This window comes from Balaenoptera physalus (genome assembly GCF_965194825.1).
Source record: "Balaenoptera physalus genome assembly, chromosome: 4".
NCBI classification, from domain to species: domain Eukaryota; kingdom Metazoa; phylum Chordata; class Mammalia; order Artiodactyla; family Balaenopteridae; genus Balaenoptera; species Balaenoptera physalus.
In genome coordinates, this window is record NC_138891.1 from 130,588,236 (window position 1) to 130,601,279 (window position 13,044).

General features: G+C 39.6%; 1 protein-coding gene across 8 annotated transcripts in view; it reads left to right on the top strand.

The window, feature by feature from the left end:
- Window positions 1-13,044, top strand: part of BACH1 (BTB domain and CNC homolog 1) — a 78,642-nt gene that overhangs the window by 45,995 nt on the left and 19,603 nt on the right. For 6 of the 8 annotated variants that reach the window (XM_082460425.1, XM_082460428.1, XM_082460422.1 and 3 more), the window contains exon 2: window positions 10,790-11,083. In XM_082460425.1, the coding sequence (XP_082316551.1) occupies window positions 10,850-11,083 (234 nt within the window). In that variant the 5' untranslated portion in view covers window positions 10,790-10,849. Of the gene's footprint in view, window positions 1-7,443; window positions 7,504-10,789; window positions 11,084-13,044 lie in introns of those variants that run through there. The other 2 variants (XM_082460423.1, XM_082460424.1) reach the window with 2 other exon arrangements.

Consider the following 13,044-nt stretch of genomic DNA (forward strand, 5'->3'; position numbering starts at 1 on the left):
TTTACTAAGGTTAATAATTACATTTCATTTAATAACCATAATTAAGTCTTCCATTATTTGTTCTGAAAGTTGAAAACCAGTTAACAGTGTTCATGTTATTATATCTGTGTCCATATTGGGCACTGGAAAGCAAAGTAACATGCTATTACACTTTTTTCTTTATGGTTTCACTGTCACCCTGTGCCACTCAAAAACATTTTTTTTTTTAATTGAAGTATAGTTGATTTACAATGTTGTGTTAGTTTTAGGTGTACAGCACAGTGATTCAGTTATACATCTATATCTATGTATCTATTCTTTTTCAGATTCTTTTTCCGTATAGGTTATTAGAGAATATTGAGTATAGTTCCCTGTGCTATACAGTAGGTCCTTGTCGGTTATCTGTTTTATATGTAATAGTGTGTATCTACACACTATTAATCCCAAACTCCTAATTATCCCTCCCCCCCCCCCCAACTTTCCCCTTTGGTAACCATAAGTTTGTTTTCTATGTCTGTGGGTCTCTTTCTGTTTTGTATATAAATTAATTTGTATCTTTTCTTTTTTTTAGATTCCACATATAAGTGATATCATATAATGTTTGTCTTTCTCTGGCTTACTTCACTTAGTATGATAATCTCTAGGTTCATCCTTCTTGCTGCAAATGGCATTATTTCATTCTTTTTTTATGGCTGAATAATACTCCATGGTGTGTGTGTGTGTGTGTGTGTGTGTGTGTGTGTGTGTGTGTGTGTGTGTGTGTATGTATCACATCTTCTTTATCCATTCCTCTGTCAGTGGACATTTAGGTTGCTTCCATGTCTTGGCTATTGTGAATAGTGCTGCCGTGAGCATTGGGGTGTATTTATCTTTTCAAATTGTGGTTTTCTCTGGATATATGCCCAGGAGTGGGATTGCAGGGTCATATGGTAGCTCTATTTTTAGTTTTTTAAGGAACCTCCATACTGTTCTCCATAGTGGCTGTACCAATTTACATTCTTACCAACAGTGAAGGAAGGTTCCTTTTTCTCTACACTCTCTCCAGCATTTATTATTTGTAGAGTTTTTGATGATGGCCATTCTGACCAGTGTGAGGTGATACCTCGTTATAATTCTGATTTGCATTTCCCTCATTATTAGCGATGTTGAGCATCTTTTCATGTGCCTTTTGGCCATCTGTGTGTCTTTGGAGAAATGTCTGTTTAGATCTTCTGTCCATTCTTTGATTGGGTTATTTGTGTTTTTGATATTGAGCTGTATGAACTATTTGTATGTTTTGGAGATTAATCCCTTGTTGGTTGCATTATTTGCAAATATTTTCTCCCATTCTGTAGGTTGTCATTTTGTTTTGTTTTATTTATGGTTTCCTTTGCTGTGCAACAGCTTTTAAGTTTTATTAGGTTCTGTTTGTTTGTTTTTGTTTTTATTTCCATTACTCTAGGAGATGGATCCAAAAAGATATTGCTGCAGTTTATATCTAAGAGTGTTCTGCCTGTGTTTTCCTCTAGTTTTATAGTGTCTGTTCTTACACTTAAGTCTTGAATCCATTTTGAGTTTATTTTTGTGTGTGGTGTAAGAGAATGTTGTAATTTCATTCTTTTACATATAGCTGTCCAATTTTCCCAGCACCACTTATTGAAGAGGCTGTCTTTTCTCCATTGTATATTTTTTTCTCCTTTGTCACAGATTAATTGACCATAGGTGCATGGGTTTGTTTCTGGGTTTCTATCCTGTTCCATTGATCTATATTTCTGTTTTTGTGCCAGTACCATACTGTATTGATTACTATAGCTTTGTAGTATAGTCTGAAGTCAGGGAGCCTGATTCCTGTAGCTCTGTTTTTCTTTCTCAAGATTGCTTTGGCTATTTGGGATCTTTTGTGTTTCCAGAAACATTTCTAACATCAAATTCAAATAATAGTTAACAATTACAGAGCACTTGTATGTGTCAGGCACTGTCTTAAGGACATTATGTATATTATTTCATTTGATCCTCCCAACAAAAAGTACTATTCTTGTCCCTTACTTCTCCCCACCCCCCCCAAAAAAGGGAATTGTCAGAGAGATGTAAAGTAATTTGCCCAACTGGCAGGGTTGCCATCAAGCTATAAAATAATATTCTGCGCTGTCCACCTCTGGTGCTCTCTAGAGCAGCCAGCTGCCATGTTTGTGAGGTTCTGAAAGAGTCAGTCTTAGGTGTGCTGTCTGATGATTAATCTCTGTCCTTCTTATCTCTAGCCCCTGACTGTGGGATCTTATAGATGTCTGGGGTGAATACTTTGAAAGTGGTGTGGGAATGAGGGTGCTGAGTGAATTGGGGAATTTTACTCTTAAGGGGAATTGTTGGAAGTTTTCACTCTGCTTTTTTTTCCCCTTTGAGTTTCTTATAGGAGTTCTAAGTTAACGGGGATAGTAACTAGTACACCCCCCTTTCTGCCCATCAGTTGCTCAGCTTAGAAAACCTACAGTTAACATCATATTTCATGGTGAAACATTGAACACTTTCCTTACAGGAAGGCAAGGATGCCCTTTCTCACCACTCTCACTATTCAGTCGTTGCAATAAGGGGAAAAAAGAAGTAAGTGTAAAGATGGGAAAGAAGTAAAACTGTCTCTATTTGCAGATGACATGATTGTGTACATAGAAATCCTAAGGAATCTACAAAGAAACTGTCAGAACTAATAAGAATTAAGTAAGGTTGCAGAGAATTTAAGGTTAATATTAAAAAAACCAATTTTATGTTTATATAGTAGCAGCAGAAAACCAGAAAATGAAGTTTAACAAACAAATCCATTTATAGTATCTACAAAATACCGTAAAATACTTAGGAGTAAATCTAACAAAAGATATGCAAGCCCTCTTTACTAAAAAACATCAGAATGATGCTGAGAGAAATTAAAGAAGACCTAAGTAAATGGGGAGATATGCCATGTTAATGCATCAGAAGACTCAGTTTGTTAGATGTTGGTTCTCCTAAAATTGCTGTGTAGATTCACTGCAGTTCTAATCAAAATTACACTGGCTCTTACAACTCGAGAAGAAGACAGCCCAGTTAAAAATGGGCAGAAGAATTGAACAGACATTTCACAAAAGAAGATACACAAATGGCCAGTAAGCATTTATAGGGATGCCGAACATCATTAGCCATCAAGAAATGCAAACTAAAACCACAGCTCTGTACCACTGTATATTTATTAGGATAGCTGAGATTAAAAAGACTGACAATACCAAGGTTGGTGAGAATGTGGAGCAGCTGGAGTGGTCATACACTGCTGGTAGCAATGAAAATGATACAGTTACTTTGGAAAAGTGTTTAGCAGTTTCTAAGAAGTTAAACGGAAACCCACCATATCACTCAGCTTCTCCACTTCTAGGTATTCAGTTACCCAAGAGAAATGAGGTAATGTCCGTGCAGATGTTCACTGAAGCTTTATTACAATAATCCCAAACTGGAAACAATGTAGTTGTCCATCTTTATTACAATAAAAAGTCCATTTACCATTAAATGGATAAACAAATGGTGGTACATACATATAATGGAACAGTATTCAGCAATAAAAAACCCAAACATCTAATGTCCGCAACCTGATCGTCATTAAGCCGAGTGAAAGAAACCTGAAGCCAAAGTACATAATGTGTGATTCCATTTATATAAAAATCATAGAAAATGCACGCTGGTCGACAGTGACATAAAGCAAATCATTGGTTACCTGGAGCCAGGGGAACAGGGAGGGAGAGACCTCAAAGAGGCATGTGGAATTTTGAGAAGTGATGGAAATTTATCTTGATTGTAGTGGTGGTTTCGTTCACATATACAAGTCTCAAAACTCATTAAATGCTCTGCTTTAAACAGTGCAGTTCATTCAAGGAAAATCATACCTCTAAGTTGATAAATAAAATAGTGACTGACAAGTGCATGTTAGAAAATATATAATTCAGTAAATAAGCTGTACCGGGATAAGCCAATTCTAGTTGCTAGTTCATGTTTTCAACACAGTCGTATTCCATTGAGGTGTAACAGTCCTATTAAGGATCACATAGCTGCCGGATCTGTTAAACAAATAAAAGACTTCATTGTTTCTTAAATTTTTGGTAGTAAGAAGGTATAACAGAAGAATCTGTTACTCTTGTTTTAGTTCTGATACTTGGATTTCCTGTGTTCCTTTTTTCTTCCTTTATTCCCTTCCAAGCTATTTTAAACTTTTACCCAGAATTTAACAAATTTGAATTTGTTGATTTGGGAAGGAAAAAAACCTTTTGTTTCTGATCTGTTACCAGGTGAGTCCATAAACAACTGTAAACTTCTGTAACCATTCAGACTTCTCCCTTCTAAGTATAATTTTAGCTTAATTTCACATACGGAATTAGACCAAGTAAGTATAACAAGATCCATGATTAAATATATAATTCTCAATAATAGGAAAAGTAAATGGAAAAAAATCCAACTTTCTCTCTATGGAACCTCACATTTGTTGTAATAACCATGAGCTGCAAAAATTGTAGTGATTCCCTCACCCCACCACCTCCATTTTTAAAAAGCTATAGCATCTTTTGTTACATAATTTTAACATAGATTGTCAGGTTGTTTTCCCATATGTCACCGTAGAAGTCCTTAAAACACAATGTCATTGTTTTTGGTGCTGCTATAAGCACCTGTGCTACTTACCTTAATTCAAACTTATGTTTTCTGTTTTCCTTTAGCTTTTTTTGGTATATGCATCCATGTACCTTATCCAGTCATATTTAAGATTTTTCTTCATAAGGCTGAGAGAAGTGGATTTAGAAAATGTGATTATCAGATACAGTGTTTAAACAAGCGTGATATTTAGGATCTGCAGATGATTAAAGAAAATAGCAAATCTTGGTTCTGATTTATTCCTATTGGCTCTTTCTGGCTGGTAAGTCAGGTCTTAGAACATTGGAAGAATGCAGATTTAAGTTATTGTCTGTGATTTCAGCTCCCATAGAATTTTTGATGTTAAGGTTCTTTCAGACTTGGGGATGATAACAAGGAGATCCCTTATCTTTAAAAAGATTCTTTCCTATGAGCATCTCCACCTTAAATTAAAAAAAAAAAGTTTTTTAAAGGCTTTTAAAGAAAAGATAAAGGACTGAAGGTGCAAACACACGATACTGTTTGGTCTTTGCCATCCTCTTGAAAAATAGAAGATAAGACTCACCTAATTTAAGAACACTTAAACTGTTGGTATCTTGGGTATATTGTAACAGGTACCGGCTTAGCAGATTTTGAAGCTAAAGAGGGAGCCAAGGAGGGTGGCGTGGTAGGAAGAATTTGCCTGTCTTCCAAAGACCCTGCCCTGAAATTGAGTGAGGCAAAAGTAATTGACAGGATGATGGGTGGTGGCAGGCAGAAGCAGTAAGGAGAAAAAGGCAGAAATTCCAAATGGCCACAAGAAAGAAGGAGAAGGAGAGTTGGGAGGAGCTCACCCAGGCTGCAGATGAAGGGCACTGCCTTTATATAAAGGCCAAGACATTTGCCTGTTGTGCCATTTCTGATGTCCAGGGTCACCAGTCTCTCATGCCCAGCCATACACACGCACCCCCTTGGCTAACAACTATTTTGAAAATAGTCGTTCTTAGTAATTGAATATTATGGTTAAATGAGAATTAACCAGAAAGTAGTTTTTATTTGAAGGCTTACTGCAAATACCTTTAGGAATGCCCACATTCCTGTGGAAGTTGTTTATAGAGATCATTGTCATCTCTTTCACCCCAAAGTACCATTTTCATTTTGAACATCTCCAGGTTGTGTTCTTCTTGAACGTAGGGACTGTCTTTTGTTTGTGTTTTTATGGCACCTAGTTTATTATGTGGCACAGGTAGGCACTTGTAGAAAGAACATTTGTCATTGTTCAGTGAAGATGAAGGATGTTCGGATGATAGTCTTTTTTATATGAATCCTTGGTGTTAGGTTACTCCCTGTGCCCTACTAGGTTACTCCCTGTGCCCTGTGTCCAGCTCTTCTGTACACGTGGAACTTCATCTTCATTCTGAATTTCTGTTGTGAAGTATTGTAGATCTGGCTCCATGATCCAATATTCACCTCAGGATTTTAAAAGTTTTTTTTAAGTATATTATCTTTAAAGTTATTGAAATGTGATAAAGCAACATCATCTTGTTTCTTTTAAAAAATGCTTTTGAAAGCAAAAACATTAAGAAGTAACTATTAAAACTTAAATTTATATTGTGTATATTGAGCAGAGAGTAGAAGTTATTTCCAAATTGAGATGCAGGAAGCTTTAAAATGCCTGTTCATCCTTTATCAGCATTACTGAATGAATCAGCAATTTGCTCAGGTCAGTGAACCTTATTTTGAACTGTAACAATAGTTTCTATTTCCAAGAATATAGAAAAATTCACTTGTAACAGGAATCTGAATTTGGTGTTAAGAAATTAACAGAATTTTCGGTCTGGCAGGCTCTGGGGGGGTATTACATCTTAGTTTGAAAAATGATAGAAGGTGACAGATGTTAGAAGGATGTGTGCCATTCTTACCTGGTTTAGTCATTACTTAGTTATTGTTATTTGGTAAAATTGGATTATTGACCACTTGATGGCTTTCAGAATTAGGAAAATGGACTTTCAGAACTACTTTTTGTAGTGCTCCATGCTAATGAAGCCAAGTTTGGGTAGTTGTATTGGCTGTGTTTATAGTTGCCAACCTTTGCTCTCCTTTGGCCAGTTGCTCCCAGAGCTGGGCCTCCCTTTTGCTCCTCCTGACTCTGGAAAACCTATCCAAGGAATCTTCTCTGAGTACTTGGCTCAGCGGCATTATTCCCTTATGTATTGGAATAGCTGACTGCGCTGTGTTTGGAAGAAGATGTAGATGATTGGGGTTCTGGGTTTATACTAAAAATGCCAAGTCATTTGTTCAGAAGCAAGTACCTGCATTGGGCCAGGTACTCTGTTATATGCTTGAGTTGTGGTAGAGAACAAGTCAGGCAAGGTTTTGACATTTACGCTGAGACCTAAAGGTGAGGAGTTAGCCAGCTAGAAGAGTAGAAGTCCAGGGAGTGGGGAGAGCATGTGCAGAGGTCCTGAGGTCAGAAGGAGCTTGATGCCTTTGGGTGAGAAGTAAGGAAGGTCAGGCTGGAGAATAGCGAGAGAGGGAGACAAAGGCTTTGAGGCAAGGCTGGATTAATAGAAAACCCGACCAGGCAGGTCTGGAGGACATGCTAAGGATTTAGAATTGATCATAAGAAATTTGGAAGACGTGGGGTTTTCAGCAAGGGAGACATTGATATAGGGTAATAAATTGGAGAGGATCAAGAGGGGCTTGAGGGGGCTGAGGCTTTTGTTATTTGTATTATCATCATAATTAATAGCTAATCTTTATGATTTGTTTGCTTTGGGCCCGACACTGTGTTGAACCCTTTATCCTCACTTTCTTCATGTAAACCTCACAACAACCCAGTGAAGTGCTGCTGTTATCCTTGTTTTACAGGTGAGGAAAACAAGACCCAACCCAGCAAGGTTAAGCAGGTTGTCCAAGGCCATATAGTGAGTAAGTGGCAGAGCTGGGATTTGAACCCAGACAGCATATGATTCTAGACCCTGTTCTGTTAGCCAGTGGGCTTGTGTTTTCAGTGTATGAGGTCATGGTCCATTATTGGTTCTTGAAATTTGAGTGGATCACAACTGGAATTTTTTTTTAATAGAACAGAGTAGAGATTAGACTACTTTGCACTAGTAAGGATAAAATATTGATATATGAAACTTTGTGCCACTTTTCATTTTATGTAACTATATTTGTACATGTGTGAGCTTGTAAGACATTGCAAGAGGATAAACAGCGTTTGTCTAGGCAAGAGCCAGTGTGATGGCTTGGACTGGAGTTGTGGCGGTGTAGACAGACAAATGGGTCTCAGCTGTAAGAGGTCGAGGCACCAGGTCTCGGTAAGAGATTGGACACTGGGGCCGAGTGAGGGAGGTGTCAGCGATGAGTCCCAGGTTTCTGGTGGGAGCAAGATCAGTCCGCTTTAAGGGAGACTGACCCTTCTTAGAGGGGTCGTCCCGGGTGGCTTTTACTGCCTGATTCTCAGCTGCAGCTGATGGAACTTGGTGTTGGCATATGGCCCAAATCTGCAAGCTGACCATGAACTTAAGAGGTAACCCGTCACACAAAACGGCTCAACAGGGGGGTTGAGCCAAGAGTAAATTCTCTCTTGAATTTGAGGCGAGTAGTGAGCAAACTGGTGGCAGTGGGCCACACAAACACATGTGGGCTAACTGCAGCTCTAGAGTGAAGGTATAGGAATTGGTCTCTGTTTTATGTGAACACATCTCTCCATTTATTTAGGTGCTCCTCAGTGTCTTTCAATATAGTTTTTTTAGATTGAGGTAAAATTGGTATATAAACATTATATAACCTTCAGGTGTTTACCATTATAATTCCACATCTATGTACATTACAAAGTGCTTACCACCAAATCTCTAGTTACCATCCATCACCAGCCATACAGCTGACCACTTCATCTATTTTGCTCACCCCTAACCCTGTTCCCTTCTGGTAACCAGCAGTCGATTCTCTGTATATACAAATTTTATTTTGTTTTTGTTTGTTATGTTTTCTTTTAGACTCCATATATGAGTGGGATCATACAGTATTTATCTTTCTCCATCTGACTATTTACACTTAACATTATACCCTCAAGGTCCATTTGTATTGTTGCAAATGGCAAGATTTCATTTTTTATGGCCGAGTAGTATTCCATTGTATATATATACCACATCTTTATCCATTCATCCATTGATGGACATTTATGTTGTTTCCGTATGTTGGCTATTGTAAATAATGCTGCGTTGAACATGGGGGTGTGTATATGTTTTCCAATTAGTGTTTTCATATTTTTTGGATAAATACCCAGAAGTGGAATGGTTGGATTATATGGTACTTCTATTCTTAATTTTCTGAGTAATTTCCCCACTGTTTTCCATAGTGGCTTCACCAATTTACATTACCACCAACAGAGTAGGAGGGTAAGATTTGTATAGTTTTAAGGGTTTGCAAGGCAGAGGATAGGAAAAAATAAGGAGGCTGGAGACGTGTGCAGAGACATAGCAAGGCATGTGGTCAGCTGTTGAATCGGGCTTGGCTGGGGAGGGTATACAGTTTCAGATAAAGTGGAGGGCAGTGGTCTGTGTGGTACCACACACACAAGATACATAATTTCTTTGAATGATGGTTCCTCCCCCCTACTCCTAACACTAATTCCTTGTGTTGATAGATGAAATATTAAGACCCATTGCTAAAGGGAATTTACTACCCTTTCCTATGGGCACAACCCAAAAGTCGAGTTAGTCCTAGGACATGATTTGGGAGTTGCTATGATTTCATGTGGTATGCTGAATCAGTAAATGATAGGTTGTGATTCCTTGACCTTCGGTAGAGTTTAACCACATAGTGAGAGATTTTACTGTAGTTGACTATTTCTGAGGAACCTAACATTTCAGCTATAATGAGCACCTTAAAAATAAACACATAAGTGGAATGCATGGACGCACTTCATGTGTTTGTTACTAAGACACCCTGTCTTTGAGGTGGAATTCACCCATGATTTGGGCCTGGTCTGTATGAACTTTAGTAGTTCTTACTTCTCCTTTCATTTTTGTTTGGAGTATAGCAACTGAAAACAGTAACATTTATTCAGTCACTGAACATTTGTGGACCTTCACGTTTCAGGCAGTGAATAAGGTGTCAGAAGAGCAAAAGTGAACGACACAGGGATGACCCGTGAGGAGCTTTTCAGCCTCCACTGGGGTTGCCGTGCCGTGGTGGGGTGTGTACACACGCCTCGGGGTGCTCTCTGCTGGCCATTGGGGGCCGGAAGAAAATATTAGAGCTTCTCTTTCAGCCTCTTACGTTCAGCCTCTGTGTGTTTTATAACATATGTAATATATAAGAATGGTACACGTCTGAAATATATGGACAAACGTACATATATGGGGGCTGCCCTTTTTTTTTTTTTGCCAGTAGTATGTATGGATCAAAAAAAGTTTGGAGGCTACTGTATGTTATTATGTATTTTTTAAAATATACATTTTTGATAACTTTCTCTTATGTTTTAGCATTTTGAGAAAACCAAGAGTTTCTGTGTGTGGTAAACCATGTTCTTAACGGTGGAGTAGTCCTATTTGTTGCCTACATTTTGTCGTGTCAAGTAAGGCTTGTTATGTGAAAAAGACTCATTACTAAGATCTGGCCTGACAGATTTGAGGCTTTCAATCAAGGGAAGTCCTTTTCTTCTTCATGTTGGAGGGACTTGACCTTTTGTAGGATGTGCCCCTTGTTCTGAAGCACCAAGCCCTCCTACCTGCTGTCAGATGTTGGGGAATGGGGCATGGAGAATGTGGAGTGCCATATGCTTGTTCCACTCTTCAGTCCCAGCCCAAAGTGTGACCTCAGGTGATCTGTACACACGCCCATTAATGTCTTAAAGCAACAGGATTGGGATGCCACCCAGAAATTTCTCGGCCGCCCTGTGTGCTCTTTGGAGCTGTTTTCTCCGTACAAAATGTCTCATTTTCAGAGAGCCCTGAAATCCTTGCTTCAAAAAGGTCTTCCCTCCCTCACCCTAAGAACACTTTTCCTAAAATTAGTTAGAAAAACTGCTTATCAAGAACCAATTTTAAATGAGGTAAAGTGAATAAATGCTTCCAGGCTCTCGAGAGGCTGTTGTTTTCAGTTGGGTTTTAGTGATGAGTATTTTAATCGTTATTTGCTAGTGTCACTTTAACAAATCTCTTTACCAAGGTTTTCTGCGAGTGACACCTGGCCTGTGTCTTGGCAGGATTAATGACCGTCAGAAGCATGCTCTCTCGGACCCTCCCGACGCCACCTGTGACGCAGAATGTCGCTGGGTGAGAACGCGGTGTTCGCCTACGAGTCGTCGGTGCACAGCGGCCACGTGCTGCGCAGCCTGGACGAGCAGCGCCGGAAGGACGTGCTGTGCGACGTGACGGTGCTGGTGGAGGGCCGGCCCTTCCGCGCCCACCGCGCCGTGCTGGCCGCCTGCAGCGCCTACTTCCGCTCCAGGCTCGCGGGCCAGGCCGACGCCGAGCTGCGCATCACTCTGCCCGAGGAGGTAGGAGAGGTCGTCCTGATTGCAGTTTAACTTAATTAAATCTCTCCTGGTTTATAAAGTTAAAAGAAGACCCAGTCTCCCCCGTCCTCAGGCCGAGGAGCAGTTCCCGGCTTGTGCCACAGCACATGGCTTTAACTTTCTTCATAGAAATGATGCCGTTTTACACGTAAAACGATTAACTTTGGATGTGCGTGAATGTTTGTTGAGCAGTTGAATAACTTGACCCACTGTAATTTTGTTTGTTTGTTTGTTTGGCTGTGCTGTGCTGCTTGTGGGATGTTAGTTCCCCTACCAGGGAAAGAACCCAGGCCCTCGGCAGAGCACAGAGTCCTAACCTCTGGACTGCCAGGGAATTCCCAACCCATTGTTATTTTTAATGAAAGGACCCAGCCAGTGGATTACAGACATTCAGAGAGGTCATGCTGGGAGAGGCCATACTGTGTGCTCTTCTCTCCCTTCGGACCTTTTCCTGTGATGGGAAACTGACAGGGATTAGGGTTCTCTAAAACATCCATTTCTCTAGGACCCGCCCTCATGGATATGGGTTGGGAGTGAGTTGCACGTGACAGCCTGCCTGTGATGTTTAGTTTTATTGTTTTCACTATGAGTCAGAGTTGTCAGATCTATTAGTTTTTCAAGCAGCTGTTAGCTAAGGATTTTAGAATTTGGAGGAAACCAGAAGATTATGCATTCCAGCCTCCTCATTTTGTCTACATGTGGCTGTTAGGTACTCTAGAAGTGTTCTTTCTCTCCCTTTCTTCTTGAGATTGTGGCTATGCGTTGGTAGAAGAAAGGTGATTTTGTGTCATACTTATAGAGCCTTGTTCTTACACACCTTTCGCCCACCAGCCTGTTGTGGAGCTCACGCACCTAGATATTTAAGTCCTTGTTACCATCCTGCCTCCAAGAGACCTCTCTCTGGGCAGGAGTGCTGGGTATACACTGACTCTTATAAGCGCTTGCTTGATTTCATTAGTAACTACAGCTAGAAGAATGCTGAGCCTTGTGGCATTGGGACACACATCAGAAGTTGTTAAAAGGAATTAGGACAAAGTATGTAGAACTTCTCTGTGTACGACAGGTGTGTGTGGGCTGCTCTGTGATGACACTAAGTCTACAGTTGAGCTTATCGCTGGCCGTGCGTACATACATGAGATTGTAGCTACAGTTTGGGGAATAAAAAGGTCAGTTCTGTGGCAGAGGTCAGAGCAAATAATATGATAACCAAGACAACGACAGGAAGGGCCAACTATAGGTTAGCCATTGTTTTTTAGAAAGTAGCATCACGTATCATAATGGAGATATCCTTATTATGGTCTGTAGTTTCAAATTACTTACTATGACTTTCCAAGTAGAGAAAAATTTGATTCATGTGCATGGAAGGGAAGGTATATGCATGCATGTGTGTGTATATGCATTCGTTCCTTCTAATTTGAGTGTAAATCATAAATTTTCAAATATTTGAAGTGTTTCATCATAGTGGCAGATTGAAAAGGTCATTGTGTAACTGTCTTAAAAGCCTCTTTTGATTATTTTAACTTATTTGAAAATTTTTTAATTGAAATATTTATTGAGATAATTATAAATTCACATGTAGCTGTAAGACAATGCAGAGAGATCCCTTGTTGCACTTTGTCCGGTTTCTTCTAATAGTAACATTTTGCAAAATTATAGTACAATATCACAACCAGGATTCTGACAGTAATACAGTTCACCCATCTTATTCAGACCTCCCTGGTTTTACTTGTACTAAATTGTGTGTGTGTATGAAGTTCTATACAGTTTAATTTTCTGGGTGGGTCCATGTATCCACCACCACAGTCTGAACAGTTTCAGCACCCACCCAAGGATCCCTTGTGTTGCCCTCTTATAATCACACCCACTTCCTTCCTGCCCTCTGTCTGCACTCCCTTACCCCCTTGCTCCATTCCTAATCCCTGGCAACCACTAATCTGTCCTTT